This window comes from Canis lupus, chromosome 3 (assembly GCF_003254725.2).
Source record: "Canis lupus dingo isolate Sandy chromosome 3, ASM325472v2, whole genome shotgun sequence".
Taxonomy (NCBI): Eukaryota; Metazoa; Chordata; class Mammalia; order Carnivora; family Canidae; genus Canis; species Canis lupus.
The window spans coordinates 136788-158770 of NC_064245.1; the positions used below are offsets into that span (position 1 = coordinate 136788).

General features: G+C 37.9%; 1 protein-coding gene across 10 annotated transcripts in view; it reads right to left on the reverse strand.

Annotated features, from left to right (window-relative positions):
• Window positions 1-21983, reverse strand: part of APC (APC regulator of WNT signaling pathway) — a 128220-nt gene that overhangs the window by 18482 nt on the left and 87755 nt on the right. For 7 of the 10 annotated variants that reach the window (XM_049107822.1, XM_049107820.1, XM_049107816.1 and 4 more), the window contains 5 exons: window positions 19014-19118; window positions 6655-6753; window positions 3827-4205; window positions 2008-2103; window positions 662-715 (listed from right to left, as the gene is read on the reverse strand). In XM_049107822.1, the coding sequence (XP_048963779.1) occupies window positions 662-715; window positions 2008-2103; window positions 3827-4205; window positions 6655-6753; window positions 19014-19118 (733 nt within the window). The remainder of the gene's footprint in view (window positions 1-661; window positions 716-2007; window positions 2104-3826; window positions 4206-6654; window positions 6754-19013; window positions 19119-21983) is intronic. The other 3 variants (XM_049107823.1, XM_035714400.2, XM_049107814.1) reach the window with 3 other exon arrangements.

A 21983-nucleotide genomic window follows, 5' to 3' on the forward strand; every position in this document is an offset into this window, starting at 1 on the left:
GTTAGTCAGTCACCATTAGCATGAAATGCCTTACTCTAAAATAAACATTAGGGACCCAACATAAAATACTGGTGTTTCACGAAATTTCCTGATCCTAAGAATCACCTGGGCCACTAATTAAATGATTCCTAGGAGAATCGCCCCAAGCCTTCTTGCTACAGGGCCAGAGAACCCATGCAGTTTGACACATGTCTCTGGTGATTATCATCTAGTTTTGGAAATACTACTACAAATAGATCATGAGCTCTTTGAAAGCCAGGACCGTATCTTCACCATTTTCACACGTAGTGCCTAGCACAGTTTCTGGACAGAGCTGGGACTTCACCAATGTACACATCAAAGATAGTATACTCTAAAACCTGTCATACTAATAGTGCAAACCTAAATGACCTTGATGAGTTGTAGAATCTTCCTGTGTGTACAAATGACAGTCCCAGCTCACTGGGCTTAGGAATTTCCTTTCATCTATTTGGGACTTCATTCCTCCTTATCCCTTACTGTCAGATACCTTGTGCTTCCTTACTCCATCTCCCTACAAGCCACAAACCTTGATTTTTCTTTTGCTTTGTGCAGAGTCAGAGGCTAGGAATGAGAAGAAGGTAATCCCCTGTGGCTCTGTCCCCAACAGTCACACCCCCAGAGGCCCCATCCTGCTCCTCACCTGAAAGCCCCTGCCCTAGCTCCTGTGATGAAATGCCCCGGGTAGCCTTCCTACCTGAAGAAGGAAGAGGAACAAATACTGAGTCTAGGTTTTACTTTGAAATTCAGATGATTAATGTGTCAGTCCTAGTCTACAGTTCATTGGAACACAGGGACATTTACAGAAAAACCATTGCAGTAGTTTAAAATTGGATTATTTTTCTTGTTCATTCATGATTTTTATCCCTTTCCCATTATTAACTAGCATAAAAAAAATACTCAACCATAACATTTTCACAAACGCCGAAACTGTTATTGAGGAGGTGAGAATTCATAAGATCACACTCAGGAGTCTGGGGGTGGGGGAAGGAAAGAGAATCAGATGGGCCAACCACAAGGGGCTGTGGAAAGAAAAGCATGGCTGGAGGGCAGGCCTGAGATCACAAAGTACGTAGCCCCCAAAGTGATGACTCTGAAGGAGACAACACTCATTTTTGGCCCTGCAGGTTCTCTGTATTTAAGAGTCTCATGACTTTGTGACTTTTAAGATAAATGATGAATGATAATGATGAGGGTGGTAGGAATAAAAGTGGGGGCTGGGATGTAACGTAAAATAAACAGCACAAAAAGCAAGGGCACAGCTACACTAAGATGGGAACTCAGTGTACGGTTCTTGCTTGTGGCACAACTAGAGAGATCCAGTTCACATGAGATGGCTCAGCATGATGCAATTATAAATACCACATGTGCAAAATGAACCTAGAAATCAAAGAAAAACCGTTACATGACAAATGGGGTGCACAAAAATGCAGGTTATAAAAGGTTTAGAGTGTATGATAACACATACATAAAAGAGTAATCCTTCCAAAATCAGTGGAATTTTTCTAACTGAAATTAGGGCATAATGCTTTTCATTAACCACTTTCAAAGATATCATGCTGTTTATCACGAAAATCTACAGTAAAGTACTGATAACCATGAAGGTAAATGAGAATCTTTATTATAATTTCTCCTGGTGTCCATCAGAAGTGGCTGAGTTCAAGAACAATCACCAGCTCCGTATTTCAAAATATAAATTACCCTCCCCGTCAACTATCACATAGGGTCTACTGTGGCAACAGGGGCAAGGACCGGCCCATTTTGTAGTTTTTCTAATTGCTGGCTAAGGTTTTGAAAAGCCAAGTTAGTTTATACAGGGCAGCGGTTTCTATCATTAAGAACCTTTTCTCCTCTGGAAACCAGAGTATAATCATTTGCTGCAAGGAGGAAGCAGGTGGTAAATAGAAATTAGTGGCCTCATATCCAGTTCAACAATGATGAAAAATCTTCAGTACTCTTCTATGGCATTAAGAAGCATTTTTGTCTTACCAAGTTCATTCATTGCATGTCTATGCTCTTCATCAAATGAAAGTTTCATTAGAACACACACAGCAGGACAGATCTGATGTTCAACAGGAGCTGGCACTGAAAAATAGAATGGACATAAACCATAATGCTTTATTTTCTCATAAGCAATGTTTGTTATACTTAAAAAAAGCAGGGCTCACTAATATATCTCTAATGTGAGTAGTTTAGTAGATCAACAAGTATTTGCTGAGTAGATGAATAAATACTACCAACATGAAAAAGAAAATATGAATAAAGGGTTTTTCTTGGTTCTGGAAAAATGTTTACTATTTATTTGCCTTTAACTCTGTTAGAATAAATCCTTTGCAGGTTTATGCCATAACTCAAATAGTAATTTAAAATAATGTTGAAAATATAAAAGACTAAAAATACTTTGGTATAAAGCTGTTTTGTTATAGTTTCTATTTAAACTGTTGTCATTGAGTGAGGGTTAAAAGCACCTATTTGTGTACAAATGTAGCAAAGACATCTGGCACAAACCTAGTTGAGAAAGCTTACCATGTAGATTAGGTAGGAAACAAAAACCTAAAGAGGTGTCCAAGAAAATGTACCTCCACATTTAATACCATGCACACAGTTTCAAAGCTCATTATTTGAAATAAAAATTTAAAAAGTCTATTTTTCAGAAGTAGTATTAATTTATTTTAACTATTTTGAGAATAGTTATTAAGATCACAAAATACAAGTTATAACGTAATTGTGGATACCCACAGAAAAAAAATCCAGAAAAGAAAAACAATATTTTCGCAGTTAAGTATCTTAGTTTTCCTTCTCCCAAGGACAGATATAAAGGACTATTTCTGCTATTTTCTTATTCTTGAAAATTTGTTAATTTTAAAGAAATTCACCTTTATACCTAAGCTAAAAAAAAAACCTGCTAAAGCTTCATGGGTGTTCTCATCACTACCTCTCCTCCTCTCCCTGAATCAGCAGTGATACAATCGTCCCCTGTCCTCTGCGCGCGTGTGTTCTTACCAGGTCAAAGGAAGGTCTTACCTTATATACTTACTGCTTTTGGCTCTTGCTACAGGAATGAGGTAAGTTATGTCCCCAAGGGTCCCAATTCCCAACGTCCCTGCTCCTGATGGAGAGGGGTTAGTAGCCCAGGGTTTCTCCCTCAGCAAAGAGCTGAGCGAGTGATCACTCCCAGCAACTAGGACCCATCATCGCCTGAAGCAGGATGGTGCAGTGAGAAGAGCACAAGCTTGAGAGTCAGGAGATCTGGCCTCTGGTCCTGGCTCCACCACACACTAGCTGTGAGGCTACAGGCAAGTCTTTTAGCCTTTCTGAGCCTCAGTTTCTTCATCTGTAAAATGAATATGATAATACCTTCCCTTCCTACTTGAGGAGGCTGTTGTGAGGCTCAAATAACAGAACAAATATAACACAGCTCTGTATCCACTGAGCAGTGTTGTGCAAATGTAGATTATGGCTTAGCACTAACAGTGGAAGGAACCAAAGTATTTTCTTGAGCTTAATCTATAAAATAGAAGGGATGGAAACATAATTGCTCAAAGTTTTTTCTAGATCTACTGCACTATGACTGTAAATCTCTCTTGATTTCCTGTTCTTTTTTGCTTGCATAGGACTGCATGTAACATTTTCCTTTATTACAGTTTTTCTAGAAAAATACAGACTTAAGTTTTAAGCTATGTCAGCAATGCAGGTAGCTACTATACGTTTCCCACTCCTACTCATAAAGACAACATACAGGCTAAAAAAAGTTTCCATTTAGAAAGCTCTTACATTTACTTTGTAACATGCACTATAGTGAACATACTTGGATTTTTGTCCTGGTCCATGCCTTGTTCATGGGCTTCCTGCCACTCCCAACAGGTTTCACAGTAAGCTCGTATCTGTTCCAAAAGATGAAGGACTCGGATTTCACGCCTGCCTCTCTTGTCATCAGGCTGTGAGTGAATGATGTTGTGAAGTGCTGCACTGGCCCTGGCCCGAGCCTCTTTACTGCCCCGGGAATTTCCCAACAACACAGAGTCTTTGTCATTGCCATGTAAAAGCTGGATGAGGAGAGGAAGACATCCAGACTGTCGCATGGATATACAGCTGTCTTGGGAGCTAGACATAGCTAGCAAAGTTCGCGACATATCATCCTTATCATGAGTACCAAGCATTGACAACAATGAATACACCATTTCCACCTGTGGGCCAAATGAGTTTAGAAACAAAATTATGACTTTAATATCCAAATGCTAACACCAATGAAGTGATGAATGGGATATTTATTGTAACTCACTAAAAAGAAAAACAAAACCCCTTTCTAGGATGAAGTAATGAGCATGATTTCGAAATCCATCATCACCAATTTGTTTATATGAGTAAACAGAAGTAGCAGTGGCATACAGTGTTGAAAGAGAAAGTAGTTCTCACATACTTAAATGTTTGTCTGGATCAGCTGATTATAGGGAGTGACAACTGATATACATACAACACAGACACAAACTTTGGAATGTGGTTTATTTAAATATTTTACACAATTTAAAATTTTATTTTACTTCTTTTAATTTACGACTATAATCAATAAATAGAAAACACTTTTCAACAATTATTATTTACTAAGCACTAGTTCTGGACAATCACTAACCCTTACCAGATTATAGTATTGTTAAAAGTACGTGATTTCTCCCTTATACATATAAAAATATTTTGTCATAAAAAGAATGCCATGATCATATAGGGAGGACAGAGGCCAGGATTCTTAGTAAAAAAAAAAAAAATAATAATAATAATAATAATTTAAAGCATCCTGTAAGCATCAATTACTCTCTGACCATAAATTCTAAGGGTTTACTCAGAAGCAGATTAGAAACTGGAAACAGTTGTCCTCGACTGTGATTATTAGCCTTATTTCAAAGCCAGAGCTATTACCTAAAAGCAGAGGCTATTATATACAAGGAGCGTATCATCTCTATAAATCAGTAGCAATTTAGGCCCTCCCAGGACACCTCTGGAAATGTTTTGGAGACATTTTTGGTGGTCACAACTATGAGAGGAAGTGCTATGGACACCTACTAGGTAAAGACCTGGGTTACTGCTAAACTTAACACTAAACAAAGAACTATCCAGCCAAAAATGCTGAGGCTGAGAAACTCTAAATAAACATGCACTACTCTTAGATATTAATGTTTTAGGAAGACAGTACAGAACTGTGGACAAATTGGGTTTTCAAAATTCTGACTCCACCATTCAGGAATAAACTGTGTGACACTACCATGTTACTTGATTTCTTTGAGTCCCAATTTTCTCAATTGCAAAATGGACAAATTTACCTGACAAGGTTTTCTCTGTGAAGGTTAAATGAAATACTACAGGAATGGGATAGTAGCTGGCATTCAAAAATGCAGTACAGTTTAATATTATCATTCATAAATCACTTCAAGAGGCAAAGGTATCCTCGCTATTCCAGCCCCAGTATTCCTGCGACAGTACTGGTGAATATTAGATTTTCTTTAGAGTAAGAACCATACGCTGATGTTAGACAGACCTGGGACTGAGGTCTAATTTAAATACGCAACAGCTGCCTGAACTTTTTTTGTTTCAGTTCTCTCATTTAAAAAAGAGGCACAACAATACCTCACAGTGTTTTTGAGAAGACCAGAGAAAGTGTACATACAACTTCTAGCACAGTTATTGGCCTACCAGAGGATGCTATGGTGAGTTATTCGCAGCTATTCTGAGGTATTAAAAGGATTAATACCACTGATTAAATTCATTTTCTAAATCAACATTACTTATTTTGGTAATGGTTTTCATAAGAGCCATTATACTGTTAAAGAAAGAGTAAGTGGGCTATGCTATGAGAACAGTTAATGGGATTATTTATATTTAACAGAAAATATCCTATTTAGTAATATTAGAATTTCATCTTTGTCAATATAATATTAAAGACTCTGGTTTTAAAACTATAATAAAATAACTATTTTCTTTTTAAACACACCATTCTCAAGGCCTAAAATATTTGCTAATATCTGAGAGACCAAGAAAACTCACTTATCAGCAATGGGTAATATTCCATTTTGGTAATTTCTCCACCTACTTAAATAAATTTATTAAACACTCATTATGTGCAGGCTCTGTGCTAGATGCCAAAGAAGATTTTTATTTTTTTTTAAAGGCCCTATTCCCCAAGAGAATTTCATGCAAATTGCAGTGATTCAAAGGGGGTAGACAGACCACATGGGGAGGTAAGAGGACACTGGGAATCAGAAAGAAGAGTTCTGAGGGCTGACGCGGACGCTGACAGCCATTTGTGGTGGCGAAGAAAGTGGAGGTGTGAGCCACTGTAAGAGGCAGGAAGTCACAGGGGATGCTTGGGGACCAGTAAAGAAGCCAGGGTGGCTGAAGCTTAGGATATGTGCAGAGAAGTGAATAGTAAGGCTCAGAAGGAAAAAAAAAACTAGGTAAATTGGCTCTTTTTATAATCCTCATTTTTCCTTTGTGCTCTTTTGTATAAAAAGATGCTTCTTTAAGAATTAGAGACTGTGGTGATGGAACCAGAATTATCCTCTAGTTGAATTTAAAAGATGAGTGAAGAATGTTTTAGCAAAGTATTCATAGTATTAGTGACTAGAGGTTATAATCTTCTGTTACCTTGGTGCCCAGATGACTTGTCAACCTTCGAGGAGCAGAGTGTGTGCTACTAGAACTCAAAACGCTTGCTGTTTCATGATCCATTCGTGCAGTTGAACCCTAGAGATTAAGCAAATTATGGATAGTATAATTTAGATTATAGATAAATAGAGCTAATTTCACGTTAAGGGTGCACAAATGAACTGTCTTTAGGATAAATAGCTAATTACATCATTAAAAGTCATGGGCATTTTAACTGCTCAAAATGAGTATTTTTACTTGTGAACCTAAGTAGATTAAAAAAAAAACCTGAAGAAAAGGAGATTTATTACAAAAGATAGTTAAATACAGTGTGGAAGTAACTAAATACTGAAGAAATTCTAAGACTGGTATTTCTTCACAGATCAAAAGACATGAAAGCACATTCAGTTAAAGATAAATTTATTGATAGAAAGCTTTATTAATGAATGAAATGCTCTAAACTACCACAAAACTAACTAGGGATACAGTATAGCCCAAGTTCTCCAGAAGCTCACAGTACAGAAAGGTCTGTTTAAAACTTCCTTTAAAATTAGAGAAAGACATGAAATAAATAAATAATTGCAGTGGGATATGATAAGCATCATGATAGAAAAATGTATAAAATACTGAGGGGAAAAAATAATAAAATATTGGAGGAAAACAGGAAGACACTATTAAAGGCTGCATAAAGGAGCGCCTGGGGGCTCAGTCAGCTAAGCGTCTGTCTGCCTTCAGCTCAGGTCACGATCCCAGGGTCCTGGGATGGAGCCCCCCATTGGGCTCCCTGCTCAGCAGGAACCTGCTTCTCCCTCTCCCTCTGTCTGTGCTCTCTGTCAAATAAATACATTTTAAAGTAAATAAATACAGGCTGGATTAAATATGTAACATTCAGGGTAGGCCTTGAATTTTCCTAAGGTAGGAGACAAATGGAACAGTCTGCGTAAAGGTAGAAGTATGGCCAACACGAAGTGCTTAATTGGACAGAACACAAGGTGTATGGTGGGAGATAAAGGTTGCGTTACATTATTAACACAGGAGTCATTTTAAAGATGTTGCTTTCAAGCTGTGGGTGTTGCTTTCTGCAGGAGGATGGCACAACCTGACTTATACCTTTTTAAATTCATTTTTTAAATTTATTAAATTTTACTAGATTACTAGATTATTAAATCAAGAGTTGCATGCTCTTCTGACTGAAACAGCCAGACAACCACAGAATTACCTCTTTAAAAGAGTGTAAAAGACAGGATGGAGAGATCACAGGTGTGAAATCAGGACATGGGTACTTTCAATAGCTGAACAGTCATGAGGGCACAAAGTAAAGAAGTGAGAACAGGGAACTGGGGATACCCTATATTTAGAGAGCAGAGTCAATTGGTTTGCTAACTGACCAGATATGAGTCAAGAGATGCTGGGAGCCTAGCGCAACTTGGAGGCACTGAACTTGGATAAATGGGTGGATAATGCAGGTATTAATCAGTGTGGAAACTGAGATAGTCATTCAATATACTAACACCCTGTAAAAATACTCAAGGGGCATCTGAAAATACAACTCTGGACAAGAGTAGGGGATACACATAAATATGTGAGACCTATCAAAATATAGGCCGTAGCTAAAGCCATTCGTTCATGATTAAGAATAAGGATTATAAGAATAACATTAAACTAGAAAGCAGTATTGGCAGGTATTCTATTGAAATTCTTAATCTTTTAAAAGGAGAAGAATGTCAACTCTTTGAGGACAGAAACTTTATCCTGTTCACTGCTGTATTCTCAGTACCAAGGACAGTTATAAGTTGACAGTGGGCATCAGCAAACTATTTGTTGAGTTATGAAGAGGAGCTAGCTAAAGTCTAAGAGTATCTGGGGAGGGGACACCTTGGCCGGTTCTTTCACCTGTAGCTGCTCTGGCTAATGTGAGAAGAGGGTGTGGCAAAGAGAAAACCATGATGGGAAACACAGGTTTGAGGACTGTACATTGTTTATCTCCACCCTGGAAGGTACAAAGAGTTGGAGTAAGTCAGTATTTCTGAATTTTGGAACCAACACACCTTGCAATTTCCTTTGTGTATAAAGTTTTTTTGTGATGTTAAAAACTTCCTTGTTAGCTAGCAACCTTAACTGTTTGTGTGCTAATTTCTACTGGTAGACAACACAGAAAATTGTTAATGATCATTTCTAAGTGACTAGTCAAGATTGTAATAAGTAACAGTTCAATGTTCATACAGAGACTTTGGAATTTGTTATAAAAAGTCCTTAAATATGTAATACTCTAAAGCTCATTTTTCAAAGGCCTGCTGCTACAGGCCTCATAATAAGCCAAGGTTAAGCTTTTATGACTAGTCCACAAAAGCTATTTTAGACTATCATTCATAATAATGTTTTTAAAAGAAAATTACATTTGTAAATGTAGTCTTAAAAAAAAGAAGGTGTAAGACTCATTCAATTCTATTCTTAAAACGGGTACATTTTCTTGTACGTTAAACTTCCCTCAACAAAGTTGACTTTAAGAAGTCCCAACTTGAGGAGCACCTGGGTGGCTCAGCGGTTGAGCATGTGCCTTTGGCTCAAGGCATGATCCCGGGGTTCCGGGATCCAGTCCCACATGGGCCTCCCCGCGGGAAGCCTGCCTCTCTCTCATGAATAAATAAATAACATTAAAAAAAAGTCCCAGCTTGAGTGGGCTTTGTCTCACCATATAAAAGCATGAAGACCCACTTATTCACACCCACATAGGGAAATCTAGGGTTGGAATAAGAATACCAGTAGAGTCCCAGAGGGGCCCCTTTCCCGTCTCTACTCCCCATTGGAGGTTAGATGCTTTATGTTGATGAGCCCTTTAGGGATACTTCTCAATGTGGAGCAGCTGGTAAACACTCCTGAGGGCAGGGAGAAGGGGCAGAAGAGAGTCATCCTGCATTTCTTTCTACTGCTGCCAGCTACGGGGTGCTTTTATAATGGCTTTTCAATTCATAAACAAGTATTTATGAACTTCTGCTACTTTCTGGGTACAGCACTAGTCCTTAAGGACATAACTGGGAGAGACATTCCTGCCCTCACTGCCTAGAGCCTCTAGACGAGGAGCAGACGTAGATGCAGAGTGAAGGGCCTGGGCAGAGGCTGCGTGAATACACAGAAAGCAAATACATACTCGCTCTTGTGAGTCCAGTGAGGGCTTCCTAGAAAAGGTGATGCACGTATTGCACGCTTCCGGAAGAAAGTTTGTGTAATGCAACTTTGCTTCCTGAGCAGCAAGTGGCAGCGAGTGGATCTGCCATTGCTCTGAACGGCGTCAATGAGCACCTGTGCTCTATCTTGATTTATTTTGTGCATCTGTGAGCAAGATGTGTCCTAAGATATCAGAAAAGCCTGAGAGATTATTTTTTTAGGTCTAGGAATGCTTGAAATTTTTTTCATACAAATAAATGGTAACTGCTTCTTTGGTTTAGGCTATTTTGCCTTAGGAACACTACTTTTAGTTAAAGGGGAGTCCTATGTCTGATTTTGGACTTGAACCATGAGGAGTTTAGCCAATAAAAAAAGGAGGGGCAGCCCAAGGCAGAAGCATCAAGCAAAGGTAAGAAAGAATATGGTGTGCGATGGCAGGGGTGGAAGGGGGGGGACAAAACTGCAAATAAATTTGGAAACAAATAGCTTACTCCAGTTGTAATAAAGAGGATGGATTTGAGGGACCAAGGCTCAGGACCAAGACTCAATCCCAATAGTCAGGGATTTTTTTTTTTTTTTTAGATTTTAAATTCAGGCAAGGGGGTACACCTGGGTTGCTCAGCGGTTTAGCACCTGCCTTCAGCTCATGGTGTGATCCTGGAGACCCAGGATCGAGTCCCACATCAGGCTCCCTGCATGGAGCCTGCTTCTCCCTCTGCCTGGGTCTCTACCTCTCTCTCTCTCTCTCTCTCTCTCTCTCGATCTCTCATGAATAAATAAACCTTTAAAAAATAATTAATTAATTAATTCAGGCAAGGGGCCTTTTTTGGTCTACAAGAAAAGATGAATAACTCCTTATCCTGAAGCAAACATACTATTTTGAGGCTATCTGATGTTTGTGGTAGGCAGGCTGTAGGAGAACCCCCGATGATCCCTGTCTCCTGGCAGTCATGCCCTTATGTAATATAATCCCCTCATTTTGAGTATGGGCTGGATTTAGGGACTGTATTCCAGCGAAGAGAATGCTGCAGGTGAGAAGTCATTCCAAGATAAGGTTACAAAGACCGTGGCTTCCATCGTGAGTACTCTCTCTCGTTCTCTCAGCTACTATGTTGTGAACTGCTCCATGGTCAGGCACAAGTGGCAAGGAGCTGATTTCTCTGGCCAACAACCAATGAGGACATGAGGCCTGCCGACACCATGTGGATGAGCTCAGAAGCAGATCGTCCTAGTCAACCCTTAAAAATGACTGTGCTCTGAGCCAATGCCATGACCATAGCCTGATGAGAGTCCCTGAATCAGAAGCACTCAGCTAGGCTGCACCAGGATTCCTGACCTACAGAAACAACAATAAACATCTGCTGTTTTAAGCTACTACACTTGTAGCTAACTAACACCGTTTGAAACAAAACAGAAAGAAGGGACTAAATTACAAAACAAGTGAAAACCTCCTTCTATAATACAACATGTCCCTGACATTCATTTCAATGTAGACATCAAATTACCTTTAAGCTTCAATCTTAGTATCTTCCTGTACAGAAAGAAATCAGCTCTTTGATTTTGGAACACCTCCTCTTCTTCCAATCTATCTAGCTAGAAATTCAGATGCATTTATTATAAAGAGATACCAAGAGAACATTCCAGTACATACATGACCTATAACCCTAAAACTTGGGCCTTGAGAATCTTCCCTGGGCCCTTTTATTACTAGACCTGTGCCAACATCTTTCAGAGTGACTTAGAGATGATAACCCATAAGAAATGGTAACTTTCTATGAAGTGTTTTCTACCCAACTCACGGGTAAATTCTGAAGAAACTTAAGTGTGATTAACTCTCTCACAAACTCAAGACCCATTTAAAGCAGTCGTGTTGCACATCTCTGGAATTGGCCTTGCTCGCTGTTCAAGATGCAAGTGTTCTCTACCTCATTCTCAACTCTCAGCCCTGAAGTGCTTTTCCTCACTGTCTTCTCTCTGCCACCCTTCCTTGGGGAACCCAGATTCCATGCTGCACGAACCCTCAACTTGTCACTTGTTGCTTGTGTTACTCCTGGCCTTACCTGAAACCTGGCTCTCAGGGAAAACCCCTTCTCCCTGCACCTTCTCTCCAATGAGCCATGTACTTTGTAGTGAAAATAAACAAATGTTCTTGCTAATTTTCAATAGCTTTACTCCATGGTTATTCCATCCCACCTGCCTGCAAACACTGTTTTTTCTACACCCTGATAAAGACTGCCGAGCAGTATTTGAGAAATTTGAGCACGTGAGAAAATAACACAACTCTCCAGGATGCTGTGTATTTAACATTTACGGGTACCAATACATTTGGGCCCTTAGATAGTTGAGTTTGGAATTGAAGGGAAGGGTGTATGTGGTGACAACTCTTTATTTTCTGCTTATTCATCCTTAAATCCACTGTCAATATAGACGGGCACTCAAAAGTTCACGAAGGGGGCCCAGAAGGGCTATGCCTGATGGCTGCACTTAGCACAGCTGGGCTCTGCACTCAGCAGGGAATCTGCTCTGGATTCTGTCTTTTCTCCTCCTGCTTACTCACTTTAGAATGTGACTCCAGGGGTTCTATTTCACAGGCAGTGGGAGTCTGAGTTACTGTGAAACCTAGCCTGAGGGGAGGAAAGAAGCAAGCATTTACCCTTTTTTCCTTCCATATAAGTTGTATGTGGAAGTAATCAAATAGTATGCAAGAAATTTCTAATAGAAGTTTCCCAGCTAATTTTGTGCCCCCCTAATGAATTAATAGTTCTGGGCATAAGTTATCAGTTACTCTTAATATCACAAAAAGACAACCAGACATTATGTATTTCCTGATTAAAGACCAAAAGACCACAATGCCACTCTGAAAAAGAACTGCAAACTCAAAACAACAACAACAACAAAAAACCAGTTTGTTCAGAAAACAATTGAAAATCTAAAGCTGATTTTATCTCTAGATCCAAATACCAACTTATAGGAAATACAGGGGATAGAGAAAAATGTCAAACTACACACCACAGAGATGTTACCAGTGAAATCCAGACTATGGAAAATTGTATGAAACAAACAAAATTCAAAATTGGTTCTTCAACAAATAAACATCCAGAAAACAAAAGAGCCAAAAAAGAATCTGTAGACTAAAAGAAACTTGGAGATTTATTAACTAATTCCAAAGCATGAACCCTACCTGGAAAGAGTCAAATAAACTGAAAAATTATGACATTTATGAAACAATTCCAAATTTGAATACTGACTGGATATTGATGCTATTACTGTTAGTTCCTTTGGGAGTGTTGTTATATACTTTTAGTTCTTTTTTTTTTTTTTTTTAAAGTAAGCTCTACACCTAATCTGGAGCTTGAACTCACAACCCCAAGATCAAGTCATGTGGTCAACCAGCTGAACCAGGCACCCCAACAGCTTTGTGTGTATATATATAAAATATATTCTAAAACTTATTTATTTTAGAGAGAGAGCGTGTGCATGCCCACGCATGTGTAGGAGGAGGGGCACAGGGGGACAGAGAATCTAGAGCAGATTCCCTGCTGAGTATGGGAGTGTGGAGCCCATCTTGGGGCTCTATTCTACAACACAGAGATCACAACCTGAGCCAAAATCGTCTGACTCTCAACCAACTGAGCCACCCAGGTGCCCCCCGCCCCGCAGTTATATATTTTTAAAAAGTGTTCTTATCTTTTGGAAATATGGAGTGAAATATTTATGGAAGAACTGATGACAATGTCAGATCATTCTCAAAAATAAAATAGGAGGGCAAAGTAGAATAGGGTATATGAGGATTACTCTATTATTTTATCTGCCTCTGTATATGTTTGAAAAATTTTCATAGCAAAAAGTTTTAAAACACTTATTAGCAGCAAAAGGTTCTCCTATCATTTCATTTCTTTCCCACGCTTGGCTGAACTTCATCACTACTTACTGGCTATCATGAGAGATCTGGTTTTAAACTTTAAATAGAAAAGCTAAGAACTAATTCATAAATGAATTACACATATAGTTATATACTAAGCAAGCAGAGATCTGACCTGTATAATTTATTTCCATCTTTGTCTTTCCATTTAATTTCCAGGGGAGATTAATCACAGACCAAGAAACACTATTTCTAGGGCGCCTGGGTGGCTCAGTCGGTTAAGCATCTGCCTTTGGCTTAGGCCAAGATCCTAGGGTCCTGGAATCGGGCTTCCTGCTCAGCAGAGCATCTGCTTCTCCCTCAACCCCTCTCCCCTGCTCATGCTTTCTCTCTTTCAAATAATTAAAATCTTAGAAAACAAAAACAAAAAAACCCCCACTGTTTCTAGAAGGGATGCCAGATCTTCCATCCAACCAACATCTATTTACTGTTATCAACTATTACCAAGGGACTATGAGGATATGAAAACTAGATGAAATCTTTGTCCTCCTAGAGCTATTGTCTAGTGGGAGTAATCAATATTAAATAATCACGCAAATAAATGTAAAATTGCAAATGTGGTACTCTTCAAAGCGGAATGTTCTAGGACAGTCTATGACAGTGGGATTTGAACTGTTGGAGCCTGTTAGAAAGTCATGCTTAAGTGCAAAGACACCTGAACTGATGTTAATGGAGTGAAACGGGATGAGAAGAGCACTATAAAAGAAGGGACATAGACTGTGCACAGGCTGCAAGAAAGGGAGGGCCAATAAATATCAGGTACTGAAAGGCCAGGGTTGCTGAAGTAGTGAGAGCCAAGTGTGATGTAAAGCCAACAAATTAGGTGGGAGCCAGGTTGTATAGGTCATAATAAAGCACCGTCTTACTCTAAGAGCCAAGGGAAACCAATAAAGTTTTACAAAGAGGGTGATTTACTCTTTGCAAAGATCATTCTGGCAGATTGGATGTAGACAGGAAACCAGGGGAGAGAGGGTGTAGGATGAACTTTCATGTAGCAGTAGTGGCAAGTGCAGCAGGATAGGAGCTTTGCTGGATGCTATTTTGATCCTGAGAAAGTCAGAGACTCATTTTCATTTTTAGTTATTGTCAATGGTTTTAATTTCTGGAGCAAAAAATAAAATAAATGAACAAATCCTAAGAGGCTGTCATGTGTAGAGATCCTATGAAGATAGCTTAAAGGAACCTCGGCTAACTCAATCACAGTCCCCATGGGCATATATCACTTGGCTACATGAGGATTTGGAGCAGCTGTAGTACTGTTTTTCACAGTAACTAAAAGTAACCAATAAATGGCAATAGCAGTGCCATGCAAACACTGATTTGGTGGCAAGGTCTATGGCTGATATTGCCAGACAAAAGTGCTTGTCATGTTTACCATGCAATCTACAGAACTATCAGAATTCACCATTTGCAGAATGAATGAATGCTTGCCTCTGATTCACTATTTTTTTTTAATCATGCACTTATTTTATTTTATTTTATTTATTATGATAGTCACAAAGAGAGAGAGAGAGAGAGAGGCAGAGACACAGGCAGAGGGAGAAGCAGGCTCCATGCACCGGGAGCCCGACGTGGGATTTGATCCCGGGTCTCCAGGATCGCGCCCTTGGCCAAAGGCAGGCGCTAAACCGCTGCGCCACCCAGGGATCCCTCTGATTCACTATTTTTTAATAGATCTCATGCTCATTACAAAAAATTCAAATACATAAAAATGTAAATATGAACATAAAAACAACAAAAATCCTAACAGTTAGAGATAACATTGGTAACATTTTGAACATTCCTCCAGACATTCGTCTATGCACGTACACATGTATACATATGTGTAATATGAAAGAATATTTGTTTTATTTATCTATTTTTTTATTTATTTTTATTTATTTTTTAAAAAGATTCTTATTTATTTATTCATGAGATAGAAAGAGAGACAGACAGACAGAGAGAGAGAGAGAGAGAGAGGCAGAGACACAGAGGGAGAAGCAGGCTCCATGCAGGGAGCCCGACGTGGGACTTGATCCCGGGACTCCAGGATCAGGCCCTGGGCTGAAGGTGGCGCTAAACCATTGAGCCACCAGGCAGCCCAGAATATTTGTTTTAAAGAAAAAAATGTTATGGTGAGCAATGGAAATACAGTTCAGCTTAAATTTTTTTTTTTTTAAGTAGGCTCCATACCCAGTGTGGAGTCCAACATGGGGCTTGAACTCATGACCCTGAGATCAAGAAGTCAGGGGAGATCAAGAGACAGAAGCTTAGCGGACTGAGCTGCCCCAGCTAATAGGATTTTAAAGAGGAGGACAGGCAATTAAACTTACGATAAGTTGTGCTCAATTCTATGAGAACATAAATAGAGAGTACCTGAGAGCACTGTATCAGTTCTAGGGGAGTGAGGACAAGGAAAATGTCCTGGAAGAAATGGTATTTAAGCTAAGGGGTAAGGATAGGTAGGACACATACAAGTGAACTAAAACAGAGGAGAGTCCCAGGCAGAGCACGTCACGTAGAAAGCCTGAACACACTCGAGGGACCTGAGTGTGATGGGAGTGTGGAGGGTGAGGGAGTGTGAGAAATGTGGGCAAATCATCAGAGAGCAGGCATCAAAGAATCTAGATTTTGTTCTATGGGCACTGAAAGGTTTAAACAACTAAGTTATATGGTGTTTTGGAAGGACCACTCTGATTACAATATGAAAAATATACTAGAAAAGTCAAGGCTGAAATAAAATTAGATCTCTATATAAGCAGAGATATAAATGATCATTTCTAACATTTGTATGGATGTACCATGAAGGCTCTGTGAGGACTTGGACTATCTGTCCTCTTCTATTCTCTATCTCCAGAGTCCAAGACAGCACCCAGCAGATAATATTAACTTGAAAAATAATTATTAGTTATTAAAAATAAGCTATTATGTTTAATGAGTATCTACTATATACCAAGAACCGTGTTAACAGCATATTGTATTTAGTTCTCAGAGCTCTACCATCTTATATTGCTAAAGAGCAAACACTAAAATTCAGTTTTTTTATATTTATATATTTTTTATTGAAGTTTGATTTGTCAAAATATAACACCCAGTGCTCATCCCGTCAAGTCCCCCCCCAATCAGTGCCTGTCACCTAGTCACCCCAACCCCCCGCCCACCTCCCCTCCACTACCCGTTGTTCGTTTCCCAGAGTTAGGAGTCTCTCATGTTCTGTCTCCCTCTCTAATTTTTCCCACTCATAAGATTCAGTGTTTATACTTGTCCAAGATTAGTCTCTTAGCTAGATAGTAGGGGAGTGGGATTAATCCCCATCTACAGGGCCATTTAACCACTTATCCCAGTCAAATGACTGATATTTTAATCAATTACAAACTGATTAATATATTCAAGTTATTTCTAATTTTTGCTATTACAAATAATATGATGAATCTTTCCAAACATGTCTGAAGATTCTTCACCTACTACCCCATAAGCATAAAATTTTAAGATACTGTAATGGTGAACCACAGGGCAGATATAAAATTGCTCTTTGGAAAGCTTCCATTTCAACTAAAAAGAGAATATAGGAATGCCTGTCAACCTACCATTACCAATACTGAATGTCATTGATCTCTGCTTACTCAATGGCATGCAAAAAGAAAAAATATATATCATTTTGGCTGTAGTTTGTATTTACAAATCATTACTAATAAAATTATCACCTTTCCATATGTTTAAAAGTCATTCTATTTTTCCTTTTAGTTCCTGTTCATGTCATGTCATTAGTTTATGTTTTAATGATCTTTAGTTAATTTACAAGCTTCATGTATTTGGAAATGCAACTTTTTCCTTATTATAAATATTTGTAGATAATGAGATCTTAGTTTTTGTTTGTCTTGTAACCTTGCCGTGATTTTAGGATGTACTTAAGTTTTACATTTTTATGTGAAAGCTGCTGATTTTTTCTTTTAAGTTTTCCCACTCACCTCATGATTATAAAAATTCTATCCATATTTTTCTAATCTTTTTATATTTAATAGTTTACATTTTGACATTAAACCTAATCTCAGAATTAATTCTGATGTAAAAAGTGTGATAAGCATTCAATTATTATTTTTTAAATGGATAGCCAGTTTACTGGATCAGTGAGACTTTAAAATACATAATAACTGGGATATGACCCAAAGCATTAATAGTTGGTCTAATCCTAGCAAATAGCTTTTTTCTGTCAAGAACACTTTTTTTTTCTTAGGAAAACATAAACTTCCCAAATAATTCCCTAAAGGTAGAAAAGAAATAACTCAAATATGCTAAATATAATTTCTTTTGCCCCAACTTACCAATCTGTAACCAGAGTTTTCCCCAGTATAATGCTAACTAGTAATACTAAAATGAAATATCTTTTTTAACTCACTAAAATATATTTAAATACTCAACTATGAGACATTTTAAGCTTTAAATTTTAATCCATGCTCTTTTAAAAATATATATTATCATCAAAAATAACCTAGACTCTGCAGTACCGGAATATTTTATATCAATAGTGGGGAAGTTATCTTTAAAAACTTAGTAAAATTCTATTTTAAAAAATCATTTACAACATAAAAATATTGAAAAAAATATGAAGATCAAACACCCCCCAAAAATTCTGTCATATTATGACGCATTCAGATAAAACTTTAACAGAAGACTAATGCAGAAAAACAAGATAACAGTGCTACATTAAAAAAAATCAAGTTGACTTCCACAATTTTGCTAAAAACCATGTGATAATGATTAAACAATCAGGCTATGTCTCTACTTTTTAGGGGCATTAGTATCATTTTTTTCAATTACAAAATTTGGATTTCTAGATTTACATAGCCTTGAAGTACAACAGAAAACAAAAATGATAACAAAGTCCTTATGATCACTTTTAAAAACATAAAAATGTCTTTGCAAAGAATGCCTTAGAGAAAGAGCAAATCTGTTCAATGCAAGCAATAATAACTAGGTCAAATCATACATATAACCAAAATGCAGTTTAGCATTTATTTTTCAAAAAGCCCTCTACTCACGCTTATCATTTAAGCCTAAACAGAAACACACAATTTAGAGCTAGAAAACATACTTAGACAATCTGAAAGCATTATTGTTAGATGTAATAAAAATGACACAGCAATCTGGCACTGAACGCTTCTGGAGATAACCACTCAGGACTAAGGAAATTGATAAGATTCACAGATCACTCTGAGGACTATCTCACACCATATTCCTTTAAAAATATTTAAATAGCTAACTAAAAAGAAAACTAATGAGATGATGTATTTACCTGAGCACTACCAGAAGTTGCCATGTTGATTTCTCCCACTCCTTGACCTTCATTCTGCCGCTCAGCTTCATGTGAGCCGGCTTCATGCTTGCTCTGAGATGATCTCTGTTAATACGGAGTTAACATCATTACATACAAAAATGGTGAATGCGGTCTTAACCCACAGCTTTTTTCCTTTCTTGTATTAAAGCTTTGGATGCATCAATTATACAGGTTTACAAAAGCTCGGAGCCGCACTTTATAACCTCCAGCATGGTTGGCAGTTGACTATTTCAGTGAAAGGAAAGTGAAGTGTGTCCCTTGAGCATTAGAGCTGCACAAGACAAAGGATTTCCTGAGACTCACAGAAACACCATCTTCCACCAGCTGTGCTCACATCACTATCAGGGGTATAACCCAACTACAACAAATAATTGTCTCTTTCGCAAGGTCACATGGTTCTGGCATTTAATGGTGTTGCAAATGTAACAGTTAAACCATTACCTAAGCTTACAAATACATTCTGTATATTTATACAAAGAATATATATATATAGATATATATCTATATATCTATATATATATACATCTTCTGCTAATAAAAGTCATATGAAATCAATAAGCTCTCAGATTCTGATATGAATAAAACCAAAAACCCTTTCTAATGTAACCACCATCTGTTATACGAAATGAAAATGATAGATTATATCCAGTGAAAGCAGGCATCTCAGGATAGATTATAACCCAGTATAAAGCAGTCACTCTATAAAAATACCACTGCAGTATCAAAATAGTAAAATAATTTTCCATTATCTTTTATGGAAACACAAATGTGCTTGCTCTAGGAAAATGATACTCAAAAATAAAAGTTACACTTTAAAAAACGTGACATGTTTTATAATGGATAATTAGATTACAAAATGGCTTCCACTGGGACTTCTTTAAACATCAAACTTTCCTAGGCCATTTAAAATGTGACTTAGAAGTTAATTTGTATGCAATATTTCCATCAATAAACTAGTATAAGTTATATATAGGCAAAAATGAAGTAGGCCCAATAATTCAGAAATAGAAGAAAAAACGGTATCATCTGAAAATCACGCTATAAAATTCAACAAATTCAATCAAAGTAGACACATTACAAAATCAATAGACAAAATGAGTTAAAAACCCACTAAAAACACAAAGATTTGAAACAATTAAGGATGTCAATGTAAAAGTAATTACTGAGCATCTGTTATGTTAATTACTTGTACAGCACAGAATACAGTGTTGGCAACATATGACACGGTTCTACATGCTCCTCAAGCTCACAGTCTCATCAGGCATACTATCAAATAATGAGAAAACAGTAAAGTTAAAAAACTTTGACAAGCACACTGAAAAAAAGAGTATAAGGTGCTGTGAGACTATACAAGCAGAGGGGGGATATCACATGACCTAAGAGTTTGGGAAACAGCCCTCTTAGGAAGTGCTGTTTAAACTGAGATCTAGGGGATCCCTGGGTGGCTCAGTGGTTTAGCACCTGCCTTTGGCCCAGGACATGATCCTGGGGACCTGGGATCGAGTCCCGCGTCGAACTCCCTGCATGGAGCCTGCTCCTCCCTCTGCCTGTGTCTCTGCCTCTCTCTCTGTGTGTGTCTCTCAAGAATAAATAAATAAAATCTTAAAAAAATAATAACTAAACTGATATCTAAAGAATAAGAGTTCTGGGAAAAGGGACAAGGTTAGGGGAAGGTTTTAGGTAAACAGATCATATGCAAAGGACCTGGGGTAGGAGGGGGGTGGTGGTTTGTTCTAGTATATCAGAAAAATCATGTTGCAGAGAGTAGAAGAAAAGATGGTAAAAAAAAAAATCTTACTGATTTTGTTGAATTTTAGTGTGATTCTCATAGGTCACTCTTGCCCTCACATAACAAATACCAGACTATTAATGGGAAAAGTTCACGTTAATTGATGTTTTATGGTCAAACTTTAATTTTAAATGTCTAAGCAAGTAAGAAATGTAGAGCAGGCCAGTTTGGAAGCTAATCTATTAATTTAAGCATGAGATGATGGTACTTGAAACTACACAAGCAGCGACAGGGATAAAAGAAGTAGGGACAAAGAGGTAAATCTGAAGGACTTGATATTACTGGATATGGAGAGAAGATCTGGTATCAAGAATTACTCCTACATTCCTTAGCTCACACAACTGAATAATGATGGTGCCACTTGCAAAGAAGATAATACTAAGGAAATGAGGTTTTTTTGGAGGAGACAGCATAGTAAGGACTTAGGAGGAGGAGACCATTAATTATGTTTGAATATGCTGGATTTAAGGTATCTTTGAGACATCTAAGTGGACATGCAGAGAAGGCACATACATTTAGGAGTCTGGAACTCAGGGCTAGAAAAATGCATCTCAGAGCCAACAGTGTATAAAAGGTAAGTGAAGCTATAAGCAAAAACGAGATCATTTAAGTGAAAGATAATACAGATAAAAGAAATAAAGACTTAAGGAATGTGTACAATTAATGTCCAGATAAAAGAACATGGGCCCATAAAAGCTAAAGAGGTAGGAAAAAAGCAAAAAGTGTTACCATAAATTCCAAAAGAAGAATATCTCAAGGAATAATCAGTGTTCGATAACGTAGAAAATGTCAAGATGAAGACTGAAAATATCAATTTAATTAATAACACAGAAGTCATGATGGGAGTAGAGACTATCTGGATTGGTGTGTTTTAAGGGTTAATGGTGGGGAAGAAATACAGACCTGGGAGTCTCGAAACCCACTTTGGGCAGGTGAATGGCAAGAGGATGAGGGAGGTTAGGGGGCAGATGAAGGAACACGGTTGCAGGGAGAGGCAGAATTGAGGAGGGTTCATTTTGTATTTCAAAAGATAAGACATAAGCATGTTTAAATGTCAAGGTAAATGTGTCACTGAAGAGGAAGAAGATAAATTGTGAGGAAAAAAGAGATAAGAGTAAGAAGTTTCTGAAAAGGCAAGA